General features: G+C 36.2%; 1 protein-coding gene across 3 annotated transcripts in view; it reads right to left on the bottom strand.

The window, feature by feature from the left end:
• The window catches only part of LOC115849909 (hippocampus abundant transcript-like protein 1), an 81,578-nt gene that overhangs the window by 16,386 nt on the left and 37,559 nt on the right, over window positions 1–27,633 (bottom strand). The window contains exons 1-4 of one of the 3 annotated variants that reach the window (XM_060301192.2): window positions 18,011–18,729; window positions 17,626–17,688; window positions 3,579–3,706; window positions 1,482–1,596 (exon numbers count right to left, since the gene is read on the bottom strand). In XM_060301192.2, coding sequence (XP_060157175.1) covers window positions 1,482–1,596; window positions 3,579–3,706; window positions 17,626–17,652 — 270 coding nt within the window. In that variant the 5' untranslated portion in view covers window positions 17,653–17,688; window positions 18,011–18,729. Of the gene's footprint in view, window positions 1–1,481; window positions 1,597–3,578; window positions 3,707–17,625; window positions 17,689–18,010; window positions 18,730–27,633 lie in introns of those variants that run through there. The other 2 variants (XM_030851525.3, XM_060301191.1) reach the window with 2 other exon arrangements.

The raw sequence follows: 27,633 nt of genomic DNA on the forward strand, positions 1-27,633 counted from the left end.
TGCTGTTGTGTTCTGTGGAACAGCAGTGACTGACTTATATGTCCATCATTGATCCATACAATTATTCATTCAGTCAACACTGAATGACTACTTACTGTCTTCTAGGAAGTGGGATTTAAAAGAAAAAGTAAGACTCAGGAGAGAAGTCACCTGAGTTTCTGGCATTCAATCCCCCTCCAAACATTCAACAACCCAGCCAGATCATCTTTCTTCTTCCATCTTCTTACTATAAACATTTCAAACACAGGAAAGTGGAGAGAAGTGCACACTGCACACTGAAGGGGAGCAGAATAAGCCACCCCAAAATGTGCCACTTTGGCATGTAGATTGTTTTTAGCTGAAGGCAATTAAGACCCAGGAGACTCAGGAAAAGCTTTTTACCTTTCCCTTAACAGCCTAAAAGAATTTAGACAGGAGGCCTATGCCAGGAAGAGAGCAAATAGTAAAGATAACTTTTTATATCAGACTTATCTGCATGGAATGGCAAACATTTGTTTACCAGATATTTGCTCTCATCTTCCTGTGAATTGTCTTCCTTCCCTTTGAAGCCCCAGACCCCTACCCTCTTTCTCCTTAGCTCAGGATGGTATATAAGCCTCAATTGCCTGACTTTCCTTGAGTATCTCACATCTTTGTGGGACTCCCATACAAATGAAATTAAATTTGTTTTTCTCCTGTTAATCTGTCTTACGTCAATTTAATTATTATGCTGGCCAAAGAACCTAAAAGGGAAGAAGGGAAAATTTTTCCTGTCCACACCCAATTACCCCAAGAGGTTCACACACTGAACACATACCCACAAATGCTCGCCTGTCATCTTTTCCCCTTGAACCACTTAAGTAATTTTCAGAGTTGTGACACTCTGACCTAAATGGCTTCAGCCTGCCATCTTCTACAGGTCTTTCTTCCCCTATGTAACCACAGTGCCATTACCTTGCCTAAGAAAATTAGAAATGATTGTCAATTACCCAAAAAAGTTCTCCTATAACTTTTGTTTTACACTCAGCAATTATTTGCTGAATGAATGTAGTCCTTTTTCTGTAGTACCATGTCCCAAATAAGTGCCCGAGTCACACAACTAGCAATACAGTAACAATGGATTAACATGGCTGAGGTTTTATCATCTTTCCAATTCTTATTAGGTACACAGAGACCTATGATCGTAGCACTTGTTTACTGTTATGTTTCCTCAAGAGATTAGCTAACAAGAAACAAATCAAACCAACTTTAGAAAAACTTTGCAACTGACAACTCAACACATCCTGCCAATCTTACAACACTAAAACCAGAAAATAAATTACTAGCAATTTCTATCTTGCTATTTTTAACTTCTCATAAGTCTCCTTTTTCATTTCAATTGCTTTGGATTTTCTTTTACATAAGTCAATATTTAACACTATTTTAATAAAATCTCACTTTCCAGTGAATTTTTAGTAGAATGTTCATTATTTCTCTGATTAAAAAACAATCTATTATCTTACCCATCCATAAGCAGTACTTCGCTCATGCTCCTGAGTAACATCAGCTACATAGGCAAATATCACAGAGAACGTGACTGAGAAGACTCCAGACATGGAAATCATTGCAAAATACCACCTATAAAAAGATTATTTTAAACACCCATGAGAGAGGTAGTGTATACACACTTTTATAACCAAAGCCAAAGATACCATGTAAAGACTATAAACCAACAAATAAATTTAAAAAATACATGTATATTTAAAGATATAGAGGACAACTAATAAAATTATAATCAAGATGGAGAGGAAGGAGAAACATACTAATTTTGTCATTGTTCAACGGGTTTCAGTAAATGCAGTTTATAAAAATGAAAGAGTAAGGGTATGCAGTAAAGTTATACTTTTAAAGGTAGCCAGAACAGAAATTAAAACTTTCTAAACTTCCTAGCTTTAGCTAAGAATAATACATATACACAAAAGCAGGAAGCATTTTAAAAATTAATGTAATTAAGACAAAAAATTTCTATCATATGCATAGATGCTTAAAAAATCTAGTTAAAATATTAGCAAACAGAATCTCACAGAAAAGTAGGGTTTAATCCTAGGAGGTAAGGATGTTTCAATATTAGAAATCTATTAATATGCTTCATCATGCTGGTAGATCTAAGAAGAAAATTCAAATGATCTCAACTGATGCAAAAGGCATCAAATAAAATTTGACATTCAACCTTGATTTTAAAAAAGAAAATCTCTAAATAAAATAGGAACAAGTATTTTTAAACCCAAAAGGCATTTTAATACTCAATGATGAAACATTATATTTCCTTCATATATATGAGGTAGATAGGTCCTAGATAGGTCCATAATCATTACTTTTATTTAACATTATTCATTAGTCTACACAAGTAGCAGAAGCAGCAGCATGAAAACTGGAAGAGGGCTTCCCTGGTGGCGCAGTGGTTGAGAGTCTGCCTGCCGATGCAGGGGACACGGGTTCGTGCCCCGGTCCGGGAGGATCCCACATGCTGTGGAGCAGCTGGGCCCATGAGCTGTGGCCGCTGGGGCTGCACGTCCAGGGCCTGTGCTCCACGGTGGGAGGGGCCAAAGCAGTGAGAGGCCCGCATACCGCAAAAAAAAAAAAAAAAAAAACAACAACAAAAACTGGAAGAGAAGAGGTAAAATCATTTAAAGATCTGAAGAAAATAATTTTAAGGTATTGAGAGAACATTAAAAAAAAACCCTAATTCATCAGAAAAGCATGACTTGCTCTTGGACAGAAAGACTCAATACCAAAAAGTATTTTATAAAAATTTATCTGGTAGGAAATAAAATGATTCATTATAGATAGCCAACACATTTGGAACATGACAAATGTTGACCTAAAATTTCTATCAAATGAGAGTATTTTCACATGAGCACCCCCCTCCAAAACTATTAATTGAATTTTTTAAAAAAACCCAAAAAACTGAAACACAAAAACCCTCCATTCTAAAGTATGTTCTTCACATAGGAATAGCATCTCAGCAACAGGAATTTTGGCCAAAATACCATCCTCTGTACTCCAGAAAAACTAAGTTACTGCTCAGGTGCAAATTCCAACCCATTTTTATTAACTAAATAGCCTTGGTTACATGCTAACTATTCTCTCCTTATTTATCATGAAAAAATGAGATCAAATTAAAATTCACATTATGATTTAGAATAGGTTATTGGTCTTAATACAGTACACACAAAAGTGACTCCTGCCTTTTGATATAAACTATGTTCATGTCAGTGCCCTAGAGCAATGAGTTGACAAAAACAACATATTTTCAAAGTCAAATGAGCCACAATTGAGTGAGTACAGGGATTGTCTGCCCCCTCCCAGGACCCAATCTTGTAACTTACCTCATGGCAACAATAGCTGCCCTTAGAGACATCTTTTCTTTCTATTTCTTCACCTAAGTGAAGAACTTAGGTGGGCATGATGGCAACTGCCTACTAGCTTTCAGTATTACCGAAGAGTTCAAATGAAAACACAGGTACAACTGTTTTGCAAAGGTTAAAAAGCACACTGCAGGTGTACTGTCCACATGTGACCCAAAACAGACAGTCATGATGGAGGACCTAGCCACTCACCATGGACTAATCCTCATCAGTGGAATTGGGAAGCAGGTGAAGAAGACGGTGCCGAGGAGAAAGGGCTTCCTTCCCCACACATCAGACAGCGCACCTATGAGTGGGGCGCTCAGAAAAGAGAGCAGGCCCTGGAGAAGAAAGCAGAAGCAAAGGTCAGATTTATAATGTGATCCCCCAACTACTTGTAATTCTTATTTTCTAAATGTATTTCTAAATGCTCCAATTCATTTCAGTGGCTCCAAAACAGAGTAATTTGAAACATTAAATATAACCTGTCATTAAAAAAAAAAAACTAACAAAATTTTTAAGCGTGCTGTTTGAGAGGGAAGAAAGGGATAAGAGCTCGTTTTCTGGGAGAAACTGGAAAAGAGAGGTGATGTAAAATATATACACCCACAGTTGGCCCATAACGTGAACACACACCAAGTGTATGGAAAGAAGCCAGACACTTAATTCATTTTAATAAATATGTATACCATATCTATCACGTGCAAAGCTCTGAATTAACCGAAGTGAAGACACTCAAATGAATACACACCTTCTGCTCTCAAAGGGATAAACTAATAGGGATAGCAGGATAAGTATGCATATACTAAATGTCCATAAGAAAAGCAAATTTTCTTGGCATCAAATTTAAAGTTCCATTTGCCTGGTGAACTTAGGACAGAGATAATGCAAGTTGCATAAGATTTGAAAAAAGAGTTGAGGCTAAGGGGAAGCAAGAACACCACACATAAGCAAAGGAAGAAACTCACATTTACCACTTCCTCACAATTTGCCAGTCACTCTGCTGGCTGGCCACTTCCGTATCTATTTCCTTTTTGAAATCAGGGCCCTTTGAGGTGGCCACAGGCTTGCCTCTCAGACCCTGTTGGTGCTATCATCCTCCCTTTACATGCTCTGTCTGCACACATGGCCACCACCACCTACATTATGAACAGCTTTGCAATATCTCTTCTGAGCTCTGTGCCTACAGCCAAATGGACTTCCCTATTTCGACATTTAACATGCACACTGTTCCCTATAAACCTGACCAAACACCCACACTTCCCATCTTTGCTAAGAAGCTGTCCAAAGCTTTCCCATCATCCCTCCACTCCCCAAGGCGATTTTTCAGACCATTCTCTTGTAATGATTTCTCTTTATCCATCCCCTGCTGTGTGACACTGTTCAGCATTTCTTGCCTGGATTTAAATAAAACTGCTTTCTAACTGCTTCCCGCCCCTGGTCCTAGTTCCCTCCAATCTGTCCTCCACATACCCCCAAGAGAACCTTGATGAGCTGCAGACTTCCGTTCTTTGATCCTTTGTTTAAAACTCTCCACTGTGCAGAGTTGAAATTCTTTAGCAGGTATTTAATAGGTGAAATAATGAGTGTCTGAACTTTGCTTTTAAATACTACAAATAGAAACTAGGTGATAAGTACATGGGCGTTTATTACATTATTCTCTCCTTTTGTGTATTTGAATTTCATAATACATTAAAAAAATTCCTCAGCATAGCATACAGGTAGAACACTCCAACATCTATCACCTAACACACATCCTCTATGTTTTGTCTATATACAATACTTCTTAGTTTTCTGAACATATACAACATTGTGTTCCTTTGTGCCAAAAGGCATTGCAAAGGCCCTTGTTGTGCCTGTATGCTTCCCACACTTGGACCTGGTAAACTACTAGTCATTCTTCTCAACTCCGAGCAAGAAGCACCTCTTCCTCTATTTTCTTAGCTACTCAAACAGAATTAATCACACTGGTTTTTGAGGGGTGCAAAACAAACAACCCTCCCCCCCAACCTGGTACATATTGCTTCTATTATAACTGTAACACTCTATTACAATTACTTGTTATTTGTCTATCTTCTCTATTGGATTAGAAATTGAGATTAAGGTCAGAGGAATGGTTTCTTTCCTTCTCTGTACGCTTGATGCCTATCACAGGGTCTGGTAATAAGGGCTTTCAAAGAGGTTTGGTAAACTGAATAGAACTTTTAAGAGCAAATCAACTCACAGTAGTTTCCAAGGTCACATGGCTGAGAAGAAGAATAGGATTCTAATCCCTTATCAGTCACCAGTAAACTGATGTAAGGGGAGGTGAGAGAAGACTCAATGGAGGGCAGGCAAGTTGAGGAGAAAAGCATTTTGGCTCCTCTGAAATAAAATATTAACCCTACCCAGGCATCAAACCTTGTAATTTATAAGCCACAGTGGATTTCCAGGGCATTTGGTCTGTTCTTGCATCAAGACAGTTAAATGATCTCCTTTTTAACTAAGAGCTAAACGACTGCAGAAGCAGGGCTTAAATTCACGACTTGCAACTATCAGTTTCATAAATTTTAGAAACGAAAATCTTTTACGTTGCTTTAAAATTCTCTAAAAATATCAGGGCTTCCCTGGTGGCGCAGTGGTTGAGAATCTGCCTGCCAATGCAGGGGACACGGGTTCGAGCCCTGGTCTGGGAAGATCCCACATGCCGCGGAGCAACTAGGCCCGTGAGCCAAAATTACTGAGCCTGCGCGTCTGGAGCCTGCGTTCCGCAACAAGAGAGGCCACGAGAGTGAGAGGCCCGTGCACTGCGATGAAGAGTGGCTCCCATTTGCCGCAACTAGAGAAAGCCCTCGCACAGAAACGAAGACCTAACACAGCCATAAATAAATAAATAAATAAATAAATAAAATTTAAAAATATCAAATGCCTGAGTTCTTGGCATATCAAATACCAGTTCAGTATAGAACTGGTCAAGAAAAATACGTAAAGAAATTTAAGAGGACAAGGCAGTTGAAGTAACAACCACCACAAAAACAGTAATAAAAACTCTAAACACAAAGAACCCTGGAAAACTTTTTGGACAGTTCTGATTTTAGATTTCATACAATGCTTTAAGCTATAGAATGCATGCCATTAAAACAAAGGATATGAGAAGGCCAAGCACTGAAGTTTTATTTAAAATAATGTAGTTTTTACAGATAAAAGATACTGCTATCTAGATTCTGGATTTAAGTTGTAATTTAATCTATTCATTAAATAATTATTATTTAAATAAAATTCTCAGTGACAACAGATGTTGAAAATACCCTCTGGGAGAACCTACATTTTTATTAAGATGCTAAAATTCAATCTAATAAATACTTGCCTCTTTGGAAAACTTGTATTTCTTAAAAATCAAAGACTTTTTTCTGTCCCAGAGTTATTTCTTCACTACCCAATCTAGCCCTAGATCCTATCAGACCACATTATTACAACAGTAGATTAAGAAGGATATCGGTACCTTGATTAGGCAAGTACTTCATCAGTCCTAAAGATGCAGAGCATAATTTGCAAATGAGAACAAAATGTTTAAAAATTAAAACGAGACTGACATCAAGGCCCTAGCCTTTAACACAAATACAGTTGATTCTCATTATTCACAGAATTAGAGAACATGGAACCATTGTTGATAGAGGAAACACAAGGTTGGGTTCTTGCAAGCCTCTGGTCACATAGTTTCATTAACTGATCAATACATAACATTGATTAATGTGTGTTTCTGTTTAAAGATGCCTTATTTAATATGTATATTGTTGATTTATTAACAATGAAGTTTCAGCTGACAGCCCTATGACTCATGTCTGAATGAGGCTTATCTAACACAGTATTTTCTCCATAAGGTACATCAAGGCCCTCCTGCATTTAGAAATACTTGACAACACTTTGGCACTACACTTGGGGCCATTTTAAACAGAGAAATTGTCAACAAAAGGAACAAAAATGCAAAATATATGGCATTACATGGACTGCAAAAAGAACATGTTTATAGTATGAGACCTGAAACAAGAAGAGAAAATGTCCCCTTGTTCAACCTCAGCTGGAAACTCGCAGTTGGGCAACTCAAATTCCCTCCTTATGCCATACATAAATGAACATGGAAGCACCGTATTGATTTGGGGGTTACAAATAAATTTAGCGAGTAGGCAGATCTGCAAATATGAAATCCGGGAAAAATGAGGACTGAATGTACTAAGCCATGCTATCGTGGCCCAACGAATACTGGATAAAACATGGTGTGTAGGAGCCTAGGTGTGGATGGCAAAATTAACCAACAGTTAATACGTCACTTTTGTAAATTAGCTTCCCAGTCCAACAGGTTTTTAAGGTGGCATAATTAATTGGCCAGTAATTCTGACATGGCCTTACAGGCTCTAATTTGACAAAACAGCAATTAAAGCTTATTGTTCAATTAAATACAATTATCCAATAAACTTTTTAGAGCATACAAAGAATAGCAAATACAACTCATCTGAAGCAAAAGTACATGAATTTTATACTTTATATAGCCATCATAAAAGTTTTAAGCATAAGTTTTCCTTAACATATGCAGTTGGCAAACATTTGACTAAAATAATTAGGTCAAAACCCTTAACAAGTTTTAAAACTAAAATTTTTTTTCCTTCAAATATTTTAATTAACTTTACAACTGAGTTTGAGGGGGCAATGGTACCACCAATGAAGAATAAAGTACAGTTATTTAACTACTTCTGAAAATTTTCATTTTTCCATGAAAAAGTTCGCATCTTATAACAAGTATCCTTTTATAAGTATCCTTTATAAGCCGCAAGGAACCTGCAACATATAGACATAGTTTATCCCAAAATTATATTCATTCACTTTGATTTTTCATGCAGTATTTTACTAATAATGACTTTCATTTCTTTCACTTCTTAAAAGGACATCAAAGAGAAAATTTCACACTAATGGAATTGTGGTTTTTATTTACATAACTGACAAATGCAAATCCTTTCACATAAAATAACTGTACTAAAACAGGGGTCACCTTTCAGACCTAGGACCCAGTAAGACCCTGTACAGTACACAGCTTCCCTTCCCAGGGTGCATAACAATCAGTTTAACAGGGCAAATGAGAAATATGATCCACAAAATGACTTTAGTTCAACTGAAGTCCGGGAAAGGGAATTTGTGAAGCATGAAGGTCTAAGAACAGCTGGTAATCCTGAGACTTCAAGGAAAGAACAATATGGGCAAGAGGGCTGGAGTGTTTTCTTTTGATAAGGGGAGAAAAGGGGATGGATGTAGGGAAGATCCACTGAAAGCAGAAAGAAAAGCATATGAAAGTGCAATTAAATTTAATTAAAATATAAAGAAACAGACTGTCACAGGCTTTCCCTTAATCTTAGAAGTAGTAGGGCCATTACTTCAAATTGATTACAAGAAAGAATAACAGCTAGCATTCCTATATGCCAAACTGTTCTATGCCTTTCACACAAATGTCTTACCTTCTGAGATGGGTACTATTAGGGTAAGTAGCCTAAGGCTCACGGCTCATAAGCAGTAGAAGAGGGATTCAGCTCAGGTGTGAGGTGGCTCTAGGACCTGAGACTAACCCATAAGCCCATAATTCAAACCAATTATTACACTTTTTTTTTTTACTGACATTTTAGTGGCTCTATCCTGAAGCATATAAAGTACTAGACTTATCTACTTGTGAATTCTCTTAAACATGTTTTAATAAATGGATAAATTAGCAGCTTGTTATAAAAAACTATTTAAAATTTATGAAGTCATCTGTCTCAAGTAGGTTGTTTTAACAATTTTATTTACAGATAATTAAAAGGATATTAAAAGGACAAGTTCCTGTCCAAATTAAGAAAGCAAGAATTACTGTGTGTGTGTGTGTGTGTGTGTGTGTGTGCGCGCGCAAAGCACTTCGGTACTTAGTAATCCTAAAGAGTAGCTATAAGAGGACTTTAAAGGTATCTTGTTTTTTATTTTTAATTCTTAGAAACATCAGCCAACAGTTTCTCTGTGTGCTTATGCTATGCGCTGCTTCATAATTTAATTCATTAAATAGCAGGATGAGACAGCTCAGCAGCAATTCCCAGGATTAGAGAAACTCTTGACATATTAAATGTCCCCGGATGAGTGTCCTGGTAGATCTACATGGCCATCTCCTTGATCAGACTTGACCATCAAGTCTAGACTAAGAAGCAATGCATGTGAACTTCTGTGGCCAAGCCCTGGGATGGACTGCTGGGTCTTCTACTTTTTTGCCTTTCCCACCCCTTGCTGTGAAGTCAAAGCTAGACAAGATTAAAGCTGCATGCTACAGAGGCATCTTCTTCATATCAATTGATCCAGGTGTAAATCAACCCTGGGCATCTGGCCCACTTAGTTTTAGTTTGGGACACTGATGAAGATATCTAGTTTTGTATTAAATATAAAACATGCTAAAGAAGGAAGCTTCAAGAAGTTTCAAGGTAGACATTGGGCAATCAGACCAGCTGGTCTTCATGAAAAAATGATTACAGTCACTCTATCTGCTCATGTTAACCAGCAGTAATACCTAGACTTCATCTACTAAGTCAAACCACAGCATCTCAGTCTGGTTATACTTCCAATGAAGTGTAGCCAAAACTATAATACTTTAGTGGTTAATTTTGTGTGTCAGTTTGGCTAGGCTATAGTACCGAGTTATTTAATCAAATACTAGTGTGGGTGTTGCTGTGACAGTATTTTGTAGATGTGGTCTAACATCTACAATCAGTTGGCTTTAAAGTAAAGGGTATTACCCTCAATAATATGAAAGTCTTGTTTAATCAGCTGAAGGGCTTAAGAGCAAAATCTGAGGTTTCCAGTAGAAGAAAGAATTCTGCCTCAGGACTGTAGCATTAACTCCTGCTTGAGTTTCCAGCCTGCCAACCTGCCGTACATATATCAGACTTGCCAGCCTCACAATCATGTGAGCCAATTCCTTAAAATAACCCTCTTTATATATATTCTATTGGTCTTATTTCTCTGGAGAACGCTAACAAAACTTCTTATTGCTAGTCACATAACAATGTCTACCATATGTTTCAATTCCATAAAAATAAAAACTGCTATTGAAAAATGTTTGGAGAATAGGACTTTCAAAATCTGAGAAGAGGGATCAAGTGTGAGTTTTTCCCTTTATAATTGTTAAGATGAACAGGTACTTAAACTAATAATCATTAAAATGAGGGGATTATCATAAAATGAAGTACATCATTTAAAAATAAAGAACTGAACAATCCTCATTAGAAAAATAAACAATAAACAAAGAACTTGAAGGCACTTCATAAAAGTAGCCAGCAAATAATGTAAAAATATCCAACCTCACTTGAAATCAAAGAAATAAAATTACATTGAGACATCATTTTCAAGCTTATCAGATTAGTGAAGATCTGAAAAGTAATACTTGTATTAGAGCATGGTGAAACAGATACACTGTTGATGGACGTGTGAAATGGCACAACTGCTCTAGGAGATAATGTGGTACTATATATTCAAGATCTTTTAAAATGCCCAAACTTTTCTACCCACTAGTTATACCTTTACAACTCTAACTTTTTGGGAAACAATAAAAAATGTAAAGATTTATTTAAAAAAATTTGTTACAGGGGCTTCCCTGGTGGCGCAGTGGTTGAGAGTCCGCCTGCCGATGCAGGGGACACGGGTTCGTGCCCCGGTCCGGGAAGATCCCACATGCCGCGGAGCAGCTGGGCCCGTGAGCCATGGCCGCAGAGTCTGCGTGTCCAGAGCCTGTGCTCCACAACGGGAGAGGCTACAACAGTGAGAGGCCCGCATACCGCAAAAAAATAAAAATAAAAAATAATTTGTTACAGAATTATCTTCAGTAGTTTGAAATTAGAAACCACTTATACAAGGAAATGGATAAATTATAGCATATTCATACAATAGAATAGTATACGTATAACCACTTCAAATACAGGCAGTTTTTGCTTTGCATGGTAGTACAGGACTGAAAAAAAATGTGCAAGCTGAAACCATGTAAAGTGATTTTAATCAATGGGAAAAACTGATTTATTCTACGACATTTAGAAATTTTTGTCAGAACACTGAAAACTTTTACTATCAGTTATACATATTTAGTGAAATGAAAAAAATAGTAAAACTATCAATAGTATGTATTTAGTACACTGTAATTTAAAGAATTAAAGTGTTTTATTTCTTTGTAAAAAACTTATCAAGAGTCATTTGAACAGTGCTTGTCTTCTTTGTAAGGCATATAATGTATGATGCACAGTATCTTCTTTGCTTTGGAAAACTGTCACACGCCTTTTTAAGTTTGGATCAGCTTCCAACATTTATCCTTTGTGCTTTCAGTGTCATGCAATATCATCTCTGAGAGCTCTTTTATTTTTTTAAACATCTTTATTGGAGTATACTTGCTTTACAATAGTGTGTTAGCTTCTGCTTTATAACAAAGTGAATCAGTTATACATATACATATGGCCCCATATCTCTTCCCTCCCGCGTCTCCCTCCCTCCCACCCTCCCTATCCCACCCCTCCAGGTGGTCACAAAGCACCAAGCTGATCTCCCTGTGCTATGTGGCTGCTTCCCACTAGCTAGCTATTTTACGTTTGGTAGTGTATATAAGTCCAAGCTTTTTGCTGGCATCACTTCCTCTGGGACATCTTTATCCTTTTCATCACAACCATTTTCCTCATTTATGCTGATAAATTTATCTTCACTAAGTTCCTTTGGCTACACATCTAGAGTCTCTCCAACCAGCTGGTTCTTCTATAATTCCTCTGAGGTTCTATATGAATCCCACTTCCAGCATTATCATTATTTATTTCTTTATTGCATTCTCATCCTTGTTGGCCAATTCCTTCTTTCAATGATCCATTTTTGTAAACTGTCATGTGGGTTTCTCACTGGATCAAGGAGGCAACACAATGGCATGTTTTGCTGTACGTGCATGAACTAAGATGCACAGTGACTGGTCACCAACACTTTGAAATGCGTGACTGGTTATGATGTGCATCTGTTATTTATGTAGTGTTTTGTGGACTGAGGAGTTAGCAGCAGTTTGTATTTCATGCAGCTTCTCAGTTAATACACCAGGTAACGGAATTCTGCATCGTGCTGAATTGGGAGACTCATGTTATATAACCGAACTGTGGTAACTGAAATTTGTGCATATTGGAACATGCAAGAGGGGGCTGCCTGTATTTTATGTAGTTTTAATGTTATGGGGAAATTACTATGATATAATTAGTTACCGCTGATACAAGAAAAAAAAGATACACAGTTAAAGTCTCTGAGTAAGCTGGATCTTGACTATATAAAAATGCATAGAAAAAGACTGGAAAGAAATGTTATTTCAACAGTATTTACTTAGTGCCTACCATGTGCCAAGAACTGTTCTAGGTGCTGGGGACAGCAATGAGCAAAGTGGACAAAAATTCATGTCTTTAAGAAACTTCCAGTCTAAAAGAGGAGGGGTGATGAGAACACATAATAACAAGATTAAGATAAAGCAAAATATACAGCATGTCAGAGGTAAGATAATGCTTTGAAGAAAAAGCAAAGAAGGGGGATTGGGAGTGATGAGAACTGGACACATTATTCAAGATGGTAGTCATTGAAGGCTTCACTGAAAAATGACATCTGGGTGAAGAGCTGAGGGGTTAAGGAGTGAAGCCTGCCAAAATCTGGGAAAAGCAAGCAGAAAAAACAGTACCTGCAAAGCCCTCAGGCAAGCACTGGCTGAGGAAGCTGTGGCTGCGCAAGGTCAGCAGGAAGTGGAGGAAAGAACAGGGATGACACCAAAGGAGAAAACAGGCTGTGGGTGGGGTTGATTAAGAAGAGTGCCACAAACTGGCTTATATTTTATCATGATCTCTACTGAAAGGAGACCAGGTACTGTTTTGATTATAGTTCTATTTTGAAGGTAGAATCACAGAACTTGCTGATGGATTGGGTTTGGGATATGGAAGAGAAAGAAGACTGATTCCAGGAATTTTGGCATGAGCAAGAATGGCATGACCAGTAACTGATATGAGGAAGACTTGTGGGTTGGTCAGGCTGGAGGGGAAGACCAGGATCTTAGTTTTGGAGCTGTTAACTTTGAGATACTTATTAGGCAAGGAAATAGAGATGTCAATTAGGCAACTGGATAGACAAGTCTGAAGTTCTGGCCCAAGGTCGAGGAAGATATTTATTTGAGAGTTGAAAGTGAGTAAGTCTGACGATACCACCAAGGGAGTAAGTGTAGAGATAAAAGAAATTGTTGTCCATGGCTTCAGCCACCCATCTGTCAGAAGTCTAGGAGATGAGGAACATATATTACTTGCCAGAAACAGGGTTAAGAAAGAAGTTAATTTCAAAACATAATTTAAAAAAAACTCAAGTTACCATATAACCCAGCATTTCTACTCCTAAGCATGTACCTAGGATGAAGTGAAAACATATGTCCACATGAAAACCTGTACACAAATGTTCACAGCAGCATTAGTCACAATAATCAAAAACTAGAAACAGGACTTCCCTGGTGGCGCAGTGGTTGAGAGTCCGCCTGCCGATGCAGGGGACACAGGTTCGTGCCCCGGTCTGGGAAGATCCCACATGCCACGGAGTGGCTGGGCCCGTAAGCCATGGCCGCTGAGCCTGTGCGTCCGGAGCCTGTGCTCCGCAACGGGAGAGGCCACAGCAGTGAGAGGCCCGCATACCGCAAAAACAAACAAACAAACAAAAAACTAGAAACAACCCCAAATGTCTATCAACTGATAAATGGATAAACTGTGGTATATCCATACAGTAAAATATTATTTGGCCATAAAAAGAATGAAGTACTACTATGTGCTACAACACAGGTGAACCTTGAAAACATTATAAGTGAGGGAAGCCAGTCACAAAAGAACATACTGTATGACTCTATTTACATGAAATGTTCAGAAGAGACAAATCTATAGAGACAGAAGGTAGACTTGTGCTTGCTTAACACTGAAGAGGTTAAGGGGAAATGAGAAATGACTACTAATCAGTACAGGATTTCTTTCAGGGGCAATGAAAATGTTCTAAAATTGTGTGCTGATGGCTGCACAACTTTGTGAATACATTAAAAACCACTGAATGTACATTTTAAGTGGGTGACTTGCATGATAGGTGAATTATATCTCAATAAAGCTTCTGAAATAACCAAAAACAAAAACAAACAAACAACTCCAAAACTAAAACTGGAGAATTCACAAAACAGAACTGGTTACTCTTGCATCCTTAATTGATGCTCACCCCAAATCTAAACCTTCTCTTCCATGCATTATGACAGTAAACTTAAAAAGTAAAAGTTAACTGTAGAAAATCTACAAAGATAAACAAAATACATAAAGAAGAAAATTAAAAATCATCCATAAATCCACATACTTTCAAATTTCAGGTTTGAAATCATTTTTTCCCCCTGCTTATTTACATTTATTTTGGTCAAAACACACTTGAAACCATACTGTATAGTTGTATATTCTTTTTGTTTCACACATTACATGGTGTTCTTCAAAAACATGTTCTTTATATGCCTGTATTACATTATATGGCTATACCACAACTTTTTTTTTGTTTTTGTTTTTGCGGTACGTGGGCCTCTCACTGTTGTGGCCTCTCCCATTGCGGAGCACAGGCTCCGGACGCGCAGGCTCAGCAGCCATGGATCATGGGCCCAGCCGCTCTGCGGCATGTGGGATCTTCCCGGACCAGGGCACAAACCCGTGTCCCCTGCATCGGCAGGCGGACTCTCAACCACTGCACCACCAGGGAAGCCCCCACAACATATTTATTCTTTTAATTTTAAGGCATTTAAAAAGTTTCTATGTTTACTATTACAAATAGCCCTTTACCTGAACCTCTGAATAACTCTATTTGATAAGAACAACTTTCTAGAAATGGAATTACTTTGTTAAAATATGTGAATATTTTTAACTCTTAAAATACTGCCTTACAGAAGAGCTATATTTATCCTGTCATCAACAGTCCACGGGGACCCAATTTACCACAAACTGAAGTAGTTCTTGTCAGTTTAAAATTTCTTCCAGTATGTAAAAATATTATCTCATTTAATTTGGGACTTACTGCTTATTAGTGATAAACTTATTTTCACACTGACATCTTTTGTAAACTGCCAAGTTACACCCTTCTTTGCCCTTCTGGGACATCAGTCATTTTCCTATGGTTTTACTTTGTGAGTGCTTTTATGTATTCCTCCTTCTATTACCAATAACATTTTGTCATTTGTATTTTCAGTTTGATGATGGTGGCTTTGACTTACTAAAGTTAAAATATTGATGTAAATGACTCAATTTTTTCCTTTATGAATTCTTTTTCTAAAAAAAGAAAATCTTTCCCCAAACTGGTAAGAAAAATGGTCACCAAGATTTCCTTCTAATAGTTTTTGCTTTTTATGTACTCTTCTTTGCAAAATTTACTGAGTATTTAGCACATGAATGAATGTACTATGCTAATAGCTTTACATCTACTAGCTCATTTAATCCTCATAATCACCCTACTAGAGGTTTTTTTTGTTTTTCTCATTACTTCATAATGAAGGGGAGATTAAATTATATGACTAAGGTAACAGTTAATAAGATGTAGACAGAGATTTAATGTTAAAGCAATCCAAAGCCATATTCATGCCACTGTGCGCATATCCATATTAGGATATCTTAATAGAGCTGTGCTTTGCTGTTGGGTTCTCTTATTATATCCCCACCCCAGAAACAATAGCCAATTATTAAAGTATATAACTCCTTACTTAAGTTCAATAAATTGAAGTTCAATAGTCATTGAAGGTTAAATAAATTCTTGTCCACACCCTTGAATCAAATACTTTTTGTTCTATGGTTTTTTAGAATAATATTGTGGATGTCTCTAAGTGAAAGTGTAATAAGCATGCCACTTGACTTTAGGGTGCAGACCTAACTGGTTTTATTTAGCAGAACCAGACTAAAACACATTTTATTAGCTCCACAAGACAAAAGAAAAAGATTCATGGTAACTTCCACAAGAATCTACTGTAAGGATAAGTTTATGTTGTATTTTTAATCAATGCCCTCTCTCATTTATTTAGTTTTTCTTTTTATCATGTAGTTAAAAACTGCTCACAAACTGGTGCTTAAATGAACACACATCAGATTCTTGATAATATTCCTCCGCTCAATGAGTATTAAAAAGTTCTTGTTTTACTTTGTTTAAATTGCCCTGGTTTACTTATGTGATTATTGTAAGCATTCTCAAAATGCTTTTTGAAAATAGGCAGAGAATAAATAGTATTAATGAAATTAATGCTGCTCAAAGCTATGAATTCAGCAAATTACTAGGCAGAGAATAAATAGTATTAATGACAATTAATGCTGCTCAAAGCTATGAATTCAGCAAATTACTAGGGTATAATTTTAAGTGTGCTGTTCAGCACAAAGTAAAATTAAGTAGGTTGATACTATCTAAGTTGAAAAGGACAAATTACATGCTATACCCATATACTTTACTACAAATTGCGACCGGAACATACCATCATATTTTAACCCTTATTTATAAGCTTTTCTGACAAATATCACATTAAATTTAAACAATGAATTAAGCCTAATTAAGTCAAGTAGTTGAGAGCTCAGAAAGTTATGGCTAGAACACCAGCCTTGCCGAAAGACTATATATACAACTAAATCCTGATTGCTCCTCTTCTTCAATCTCAAAGTCTATCTCAAAAGAAGATATTAATACTTGCCCATTTTATTCGGTTGATACAGCAATTAAAAGTTCACATAGGGCTTCCCTGATGGCGCAGTGGTTGAGAGTCCGCCTGCTGATGCAGGGGACACGGGTTCGTGCCCCGGTCCGGGAAGATCCCACATGCCATGGAGCAGCTGGGCCCGTGAGCCATGGCCGCTGAGCCTGCGCGTCCGGAGCCTGTGCTCCACAACGGGAGAGGCCACAGCAGTGAGAGGCCCGCGTACCGCAAAAACAAAAACAAAAACAAACAAACAAACAAAAAAGTTCACATAATTATACCCTTCATATACTGCTCTGTACATGCTAATAAAAATAAAGTACTGTTCTTACCAGTGTCTTATGGATTTGGGTTATATTTTATTTTGACTTTGATAATCCAGCTAAAATTTTGATTTATAGAATTTACTAATGGTAACCATTTCCCTATGTTCCGTTTAAACTTCCAGAGTTAAACTACTAAGGGTTCCTGGCTTTGGTTCACTGTGAACCACACAGAAATTGTTCTTACCTTTACACCTTGAATGAGACCATTCATGAGGAATGTGTGTTGAGGAAATGTTTCATGCAGAACCTACAAAAAGCAAACAAACATCAAGAAAAATTCAAAAGCAAATTAAAGGAAATGATTTCTGCCTCTGTTAATGGCAGACTAGGTAAACAAAATAAACCCTGGAATGAAAAAAATTTAGGTAACAATGACTAATGAAAAGGTAACAAGATAGTGAGGCAGAAATCTAAATAAAGCAGTAACCTAAAAAGGTTATGCCCAACATTCAGCTGCTTTTGCTACAAAAGCATTTGTAGCAAAAATAAACTGTTAAATTGGCTACCCCCTCAACCACCTACAATTTTAAGTATGTACTACAAGCAGCTATACAAACTCAGGTATGAACCTGCAGCCCAGCTTCATGTCACCTACGAAGTCCAGGAAACCTCAAACCTTTAAATTTGGATTACAGTGATCCAGACTGGTAGCACCTCCAGATGTCTAGGAAGAAAAATATCTAAAATCATTTCTGAAAAGGTCATCACCTCGGCTTCAAATCAACCGTATGTGTATTTTTCAAATATAATGACAAGCACATAATCAAAGGTAATCAGATACAAAAGTAAATAAGACATCATGAACAGCAACAAGCAAACAAAACTACAAAACAGAAACAGACTCTCAAAGACCTCACATTTTGGGATTACTCAACAGACTTTAAAATTAGCATGTTTATTACTTTGTTGCAAGATATATAAAACAAGCTTGAAACTTTGTAGCAGATTAAAAGAACAAAAAGAAATCCTAGAAGAGAAAAAATGCATTAACTTTAAATTAGAAACTCAATGGATATGTTTAACAAGATTAGACACAGCTTAAAGAGAATAACTGAACCGAAAAGTTGGTCAAAAGAAGTCATCCAGAATGCAGCATAGAGAGACAAAAAGACAGAATATAAGAGAAAAAGTAAGAAACACAGAGGGTCCAGTAAGAAAGTCTGACAATTAAACTTGTCCAGTAATGAGAATGAGGCAGAGACAATATTTCAGGAGCCAATGGCTGAGAATGTACTAGAACCAATGACAGACATCAATGCAGAGATTAAAGCAGCCTAACAACTTTTAAGCAGTATAAAAAGAAATCCACATTCACAATTAAAATTATAGAGAACCAAAGAAAAATACCTATAAACAGCCAGAGAAATACAGATTGCTTTCAAAAGAACAACAGTTAGACTGTTTCATAATTGTAACAACTGAACCCAGACAAGGAGCATGCTATTCTATCATCAATATAATGAGAAAAACAAAACAAATGCCAATCTAAAATTCTATACCCAGTTAAAATGTCCTTTGAGGACAAAGGCAAATATAACATTTTTGACCTAGCAAAAACTAGGTTACTAACTTACAGTAATGAGTTTACTAACTTATAGACCCCAATTAATAAAATATAAAAAATATACTTCCAGGAGAAGGAAAATAATCCAGATGTAATTAAGGTTCAAGATGCAAAACAGAATAAAGAGCAAAGAAAATGGTAAATATAAATGAACAGGGATGCTACAAAACAAAAATAATGGGTCTTATAGGTTTTATTTTCAATTATACAGAATTAAAATACTTAATAATATTAGCATAAATGAGGTAAATGACTATAAAGCGTTAAATTCATTTACCTCATTTATGCTAATATTATCCTAGATGAGAGTAAAGATATTATTAGACTTTGATAAGTTTGCATGTAATGCCATGGTAACCAAAAATGACAGGAATAGAGTAGAATACTTCTAATATAATAGGAGAAAAATTAACCTAACTATTCAATGCAAAAGAAGGCAAAAAGGAATAAAATGACAATTGAGAACTGTGGTACACAGAACAAAATAATGAGGTAACTGAATTCACGTAGACTTAATACACCAGTTAAAAGGCAAAAAGTACACCACTCTAAAACCAAATTTTAGACAGAAACTGAACCACAGCATTTGGAACCACAGGATCTCTTATACATTGCTGGTAGAAATCTAAATTAGTATAATCACTTTGCAAAACAATTTAGCAAAATCTGGTTAAACTGAACTTTTGAATACCTATGATCCAGCAGTGTTTAACCACCAAAGAAAATCAAGCATGTGAACGCCAGGACATGTACAAGAATGTTTATAGCAGCACTGTATAGACAATGGAACAACTGGAAACAAATGTTCACTACCAGGAGAACAGAAAAATAACTTGTGTTAAAAGTACATAATAGAAAAAAAAGCTTGAAGTCCCAGAAGACAACAGAACATTATACATGTTATATACTCTTTTTTAGAAGTTCAAAAATAGTCAGAATTAAATAACATAGATATATCTTTGTGTGTGTATACATATAATAATGTGAGCTAGAACTAGAAAATAATCAAGTAAATGATAAATAAATAAATTCAGAATTGTGGTTGTCTTTGTGGGGGAGGCAGGGAAAGAGTAGGCAAAGAGGACACAGATAGAAATAAATTGTTGTTGGGTTAAGCATGGGTTCACAGGTGTTCCAAACATCCTTAAAAAATATGTTATAGAAATAAATTTTAAAAACAAAGAAGGATAAAACATAAAATAAGGGGGGATGAATGTTTCATTCCATGAGTGAAACAATGAAATCTATGTATCATGAAAAAAGAGTTATGATTAATCTAATTCTATGCACCTGAAGTCCTATGAATTATAAAAAAGGGGGGCAGGATAGAGCAACTGTATTCTAACTTTAGACAGTTTATCTCCACAGGTTCTTCAAAAAATGAAATTAAAATGTATCCATAGAAAAATTACTTCCAATCTATCTCCTAACACATAATTTTTAAGGTTTAGAAAAAATGTGTCATCTAAGCTAGTGGCATTTGAACTCTACTTCCTGTACTGAAAAAACAGAAAAGTAAATGAAGGACACCAAATATCTCAAGCAGAAAATCATCAAAGTTTTCAGAAAAATCTTCCTTAAATAACAAATTTCACAGGATACAGAGATACAGAAATTTTCTTTAAAGAAAAAGGAATACAAATCAATATTAGAACTGTTTAATAATTTGTCATATGTACCACCGAAATATGGTACAATAGCAAAACACCAGAGTCAGTATATTTTAAATAAAGTTTCTCTGATCCTGGGTGTGCCAGTTATTTATCCATTGTCTTAGCCCCACTTTTTCCCTATTATACTCTGTCAGACCAAGGCTGAGAGCTTACAGATATTTTTCTAACTCCCCTTTGCCCATGGATTTCTTCACAGTTTTTGCCAGTGGGAAACAATAGGGTTGGGGTAGTGCTGGTGAACACTACACCAATAACTTCAGAGCTGTCTTCATTCTGTCAAAGGGGCAGCAATGCTTCTCCTCTGCTGCTCCCTGCTTCGTCCTCACCCTCCAGACCTCTGACCTCCCCTAAAACAATTCTACACTCAACATGACCCAAACATGCATTCACTTATGCAGGTGATGCAATCTAGGAATAAGAGATAACTTCTTTAATTTGGCAAAACCATATCCATGTATGAATGACAGAACTTGGATTTACTGAACTGCACATTAAAATAAAGATCTAATGGAATTTCTGGCAGTACGAGAGACTGTTTCTGGGTAATAGAGCCATGATGCAGGAAGTTCCTCTAAAAATTTTCAATCTGTGCTTTTTAAAACTTTCCTACTTTTTCCTATTTAAAAAAAAAGAAATAGTAAAGTTTTATTAAACAAGTACGTAAAACAAAACAAGTCAATAAATTTTTTTTTACAAAGCTAAGGACTAAACCTTCACAAAATAAAGCAGCTGAAAACAGCAACGTTCCAAACTTATGATAAATTCAAAAAAATTAAAATAAAGTATATAATTTTACTACAAAAGACAATAACTGTTACCATAATAAAGTAAACCTAATGATAAAAAGTATATTAAATATCTCAGATAAGATCAAAGCTTTCATTTTAAATATCTTTCTATACTAAAAACTTCAAGAAAGATATTATCTTTTTTCTTGAGAAGGAATACAGTAAACATAAAATACAATGGCATTTGCTTATCACTTAAAAAAGAAATTTAGAAACTTCAGAGAACTGAATTGACTTCCAGTACAATGAAGCTAATAAATATCTGTGTGTGTATATATATTACATTCAAACATACACACATATACAGCTGCTCTTCTCCACTTCTACCTAAAGTATCACTGATATGACAGAAAAAATATGAAATCAATTTATAGCATTCACTATTTACTTGGAAGAATAGTGAAACACTTCTGGATGATACAGAGCAGATAGGAAAACGCTGAAAATGAACCCTAAACGAGTTGAAGAAAATAGTCACATGTTAAGGTGAAAAAGATCTTTGAAGTAAATTTTTCAGAATCCAAGGAAAAAACAAAAAAACAGAACTGGAGGAGGAGGAAGAACATCCATAACTGAATAGGTCATTAAAAGGTTACAAAATAAGCCCCTGCTATCTTGCTCTCAAAGCTGCTGACCTCTATATTTGTCCCCAAGATAACAATCACAAGCATAGTTCTCTGAAGTGGGGCTTGTAAGTGGGATACGTGCAGAATTGAATGGGGGTGGGATTCAAAACTTAGTTTCCCAGGTCACTTATGGCTGCCAAGAGTGCCACAAAGCCTTACAATCACTTGAGAAACTACTTCAGCACTGCAGAGGAAATCCCAGAGCACCCAGACTTCCAGAACTCCTACAAGCAGTGCTTGTATTCGGTACTACAGAACAGGGATTTCCACCTGGGCTGGAGAATGACACTCTATAAGCTACCTGAGGTGTCTAGAACATGGGTGGCAAATTGGTAAAATGATATGCTTTCTGACTCATATTTTCCAAAGTGAGCTGGCTGTCATGTGTAGATTTCAGGAAATTTCACCAAACTCCATATGGTTTTCTAGTACTTCATAGGAAGTCAGAAGATTTCAAAACATGGGGCCTGAACTGCCATGTCATCGACTGGCTAAGTAGATAGTGGCTGCTGCAGTAGAAAGAGCATGTATTCCACCGATAACACCAACCCATTCTTACCCCCACTTCTCACGTTTACTACACTTGCATAGCCCCAGAAGACATTTGTTTTCACAATCCCTGACCTACCCCCTCATCTGTAAATATAAATATGTATAAAATTCAACAAAAGAAGTTGAAAAAAAACACTGGAAGGCACAAAAAAGAACATAGAAAGGAAAAGATAATCTACCTCACTGCCAAATAACCAAATCATGGTAGGAAACAGAAGAAAGCTTTAAAATAAGTATAAGTGTCCTCCAAAAGTTTCAAGAGGATGCCACATGCATTAAAAACAATGTGTTACACAAGGACCAGCACCAAACAAAGCAAAACAAGTAAGGAAAGTCTTCAAGAATTGATTAGAAGATAATATAGAAAGAGGAAGAAGAGCACCAGAATGGAAATATAATAGGGTAAATCTAACTGAATACTGACTGTATAAAATATAACAATGTATTATATTGTTTAAAAAATATATAATTTAGCTGCACAACAATAATGGAGGTAGAAGAGAAACACATCTCTCTCAACATATGGCAGAACAGGTAGACAAAAACTTCAGTGATTATATAAAAGGCATCAAACATAATTAACTCAAAATAGTTAACACTTAAAACACTATTCCAACCACAAAATACTTGCTCTCTTTAGATCACATGGAACATTTATCAGAATTAACCATATACTAGAATATAAAGCAAACTTCAACAAATTTCAAAGAACCGAAACAATTCATCACAATATGTTCTCTAATAACGCAAGCTAGAAAAATCCCAAATGTTTAGAAATTAGAAAATACACTTCCAATAATCCATGATTCAAAGAAGTTATAAGAAATATTAGAAAAAAGAATGAACAAAATGATAATAAAGATATAAATTAAACCTCATGAGTTATATGTATATCAATATTAATGCTTGAAAGGAATTTAGTTTTAAATACATGTAACTGAAAACCAAAAAAGGGCTGAAATCAATGTTCTAAGCTTCTTTATGAAGAAGCTAGGAAAAGAACAGCAAATCCAACCCAAAGAAATAAGGAAATGAGGTAATGTTTTAAAAAAGAGAAATCAGGGGCTTCCCTGGTGGCGCAATGGTTGAGAGTCCACCTGCCGATGCAGGGGACATGGGTTCGTGCCCCGGTCCAGGAAGATCCCACATGCCGTGGAGTGGCTGGGCCCGTAAGCCATGGCCGCTGAGCCTGCGCGTCCAGCGCCTGTGCTCCGCAACGGGAAAGGCCACAACAGTGAGAGGGCCGTGTACTGCCAAAATAAATAAATAAATAAATAAAATAAAAAAGAGAAATCGATGAAATAAAATCCAAACATTCAATAATGGAAATCAACAAAGCCAAAAATAACTTCTTTGAAAGCTTAGTAAAAGTGATAAACTATCAATAAGATTAACCAAGGGAAAAAACACAAATTACTAATAACAAGAATGAAGATTACGTACAGCAAAGGAAACCATCAACAAAATGAAAAGGCAACCTACTAACTAGGAGAAAATATGTGCAAATCATGTACCAATAATAGGTTAATATCCAAAATATATAAATAACTCATACAACTCAATAGCAAAAAACAGAACAGTGTGACTAAAAAATGGGCAGAAGATCTGAACAGACATTTTTCCAAAGAAGACATACTGATGGCCAACAGGTACATGAAAGATGCTTAATATCACTAATCACCAGGGAAATGCAAATCAAAACCACAATGAGATATATCATCTAACACCTGTTAGAATGGCTATTATCAAAAAGACAAGAAATAACAAGTGCTGGCGAGGATGTGGGAAAAGGGGAACCCTTGTGCACTGTTGGTGAGAATGTAAATTGGTGCAGCAACTACTGGAGGACAGTATGGAGGTTCCTCAAAAAATTGGACTACCATATGATCCAGGAGTTCCACTTCTGGGTATTTAGCTGAAGAAAACAAAAACACTAATTTGAAAAGATTTATGCACCTCTGTGTTCATCACGTCATTATTTACAGTAGGCAAGATATGGAAGCAACTGAAATGGTCATCAATGGATGAAGAAGATGTGCTGTGTATGTATGTGTGTATATATACACACATATATATGAACATTAATTAGTCGGCTATAAAAAAAGAATGGAGGGCTTCCTTGGTGGCGCAGTGGTTGAGAGTCTGCCTGCTGATGCAGGGGACACGGGTTCGTGCCCCAGTCCAGGAAGATCCCACATGCCGCGGAGCGGCTAGGCCCGTGAGCCATGGCCGCTGAGCCTGCGCGTCTGGAGCCTATGCTCCGCAACGGGAGAGGCCACAACAGTGAGAGGCCCGCGTACCGCCAAAAAAAAAAAAAAAAAAGAATGGAATCTTGGTGACAACATGGAAGGAACTTGAGGGCATTATGCTAAGTGAAATAAGTCAGACAGAGAAAGACAAATACTGTATAATTTCACCTATATGTAGAATCTAAAAAAACAAAAGCAAAAAACCAAGCTCATAGATTTGTGGCTGCCAGAGGCAAGGGGGCAGGGAGTAGGCAAATTAATGAAGGGGGTCAAAAGGTACAAACTTCCAATTATAAAACACATAAGTCATGGACCTAGAGACCGTCATACAGAGTAAAGTAAGTCGGAAAGAGAAAGACAAATATCGTATGATATTGCTTATATGTGGAATCTAGATAAATGGCACAGATGGACCTAATTGAAAAGCAGAAACAGATGTAGAGAACAAATGTATGGATACCAAGGGGGGAGGGGGGATGAACTGGGAGCTTGGGATTGACATATATACACTACTATGTATAAAATGGATAACTAGTGAGAACCTACTGTATAGCACAGGGAACTCTACTCCGTGCTCTGTGGTGACCTAAATGGGAAGGAAATCCAAAAAAGAAGGGATATATGTATACATTGAGCTGATTCACTTTGCTGTGCAGCAGAAACTAATGCAACATTGTAAATCAACTATACTCGGATAAAAATTAATAATAAAAAAGACAAAAAAAACCCTAAACAAATAAGTCATAGAGATGTAGTGTACAGCATGCTGATTTTAGTTAATAATACTGTATTGCATATTTGAAAAGTGCTAAGCAGGTATATCTTAAAATTAAGTTCTCATCACACACAAAATTTATAACTATGTATGGTGATGGAAGTTGACTAGATTTACTGTGGTGATCATTCTGCAATATATACAAACATCAAATCATTATGTTGTAAACCTGAAACTAATGTTATACATCAATTAGACCTCAATTTTAAAAAAAAGTAGGGGCTTCCCTGGTGACGCAGTGGTTGAGTCCACCTGCCGATGCAGGGGACACGGGTTCGTGCCCTGGTCTGGGAAGATCCCACATGCCGCGGAGCGGCTGGGTCCGTGAGCCATGACCGCTGAGCCTGAGCGTCTGAAGCCTGTGCTCCGCAACGGGAGAGGCCACAACGGTGAGAAGCCCACGTACCGCAAAAAAAAAAAGGAAAGAAGATATTATGAACTTTTTGCTAATAAACTAGACTCTTATATGTTTAGTGAAAAAATTCTTTGAAAAACAGAACTTACCAAAACAGACACTAGAAAATATACATAATCTGAATAGTCACATCTCATTAAAAAAATGAAATGTTATTAAAAATCTTTGCTAAAATAAACAAAAGAACAAAAAACTTCAGCCTCACCAAATTCTTCCAAACATTTAAAGAAGAAATATCAGCAATCTCACTCAAACTTTCCCAGAGAATGAGGAGACCCTTTCCAAATTAATTTTTATAAGGCCAACAAAACCTTAATACTAAAACATGATGAGGACATTACAAGAAAAGAAAATTACACTCCAATCTCTATTGTGCCCATAATTACAAAGACACGAACAAAATACTAGTAAATCATATCCAGTGATGGTTTTTAAAATTATATATTTCTCATAACTGAGTGGAATTTACTACAAGAATACAAGGGTGGCTTAATATTCAAAAATCAATATAACTGACCACATTACCAGAATAAAGGGGAAAATCTAATTGTCTGGTTATATGCAGAAACTTCATCTGATAAAAGTTAACACCCATTCATTATAACAATAAGCAAAACAGAAACAGAAGGGAACTTCCTTTCTCTGATAACGAGTGTCTATAAAAACAATCTACAGCAAACATCATACTTAGTGGTGAATTTTAGAATATCAAATCATTTATGAGATAAGGACACCCGCTATGACTGCTTCTATTCAACCTTACACTGGATGTCATAATCAATACAACAAAGAAAGAAAAAGAAATAAAAATAAAAAGGATTGGAATGAGTTAAAAACTGTCATTATTTACAAAAGATATGAATGTGTATAAAACCTACAGATAAACTATAAGGATTAATAAGTGAATCTAGAAAAATTACTAAACACAAGGTCAGGACACAAAAACAAATTGTTTTATGTACCATCAACAATTAGAAAATTAACCTTTAAAACTACATTATTTACTATAGCATCAAAACCCAAATACCTAGGAATAAATCTCGTGAAAAATTCATGCACTGAGAAATGTAAAACATTATTCAGAGAAAGTTTTAAAGACTGGATAAAAGGAGAATATACCATGTAGATTAGAAGACTCAATAGTGTAAAGATGTCAGTTCTCCCTCAATTAATCTGTAGTAATGCAATCACAATCAAAATTCCCAGCAAGATATTTTGTGAATATTGAAGAGCTGACTACAAAATGTATATGGATATAGAAAAGACCTACAATAGCCAAGGCAATCTTGAGAAAGAAGAACCAAGTTATGAAAGTTATATAAGATATCAAGATATTGCTATGGAAATCAACACAGCATAGTATCGACACAGGATACATACACAAATAGAATACAAAACCTAGAAACAAATCCACATGAATATGGCTGCCTGCTTTATGACAAAGTTGACACATACAGTGGGGAAAGAAAGATTTTTTAAATAAATGATGCTGGTTCAACTATATATGAACCAAAATGAATCTTGACCACTATAAAATACAGTGATTTTTT

Source organism: Globicephala melas, chromosome 6 (assembly GCF_963455315.2).
Source record: "Globicephala melas chromosome 6, mGloMel1.2, whole genome shotgun sequence".
Lineage (NCBI taxonomy): Eukaryota > Metazoa > Chordata > Mammalia > Artiodactyla > Delphinidae > Globicephala > Globicephala melas.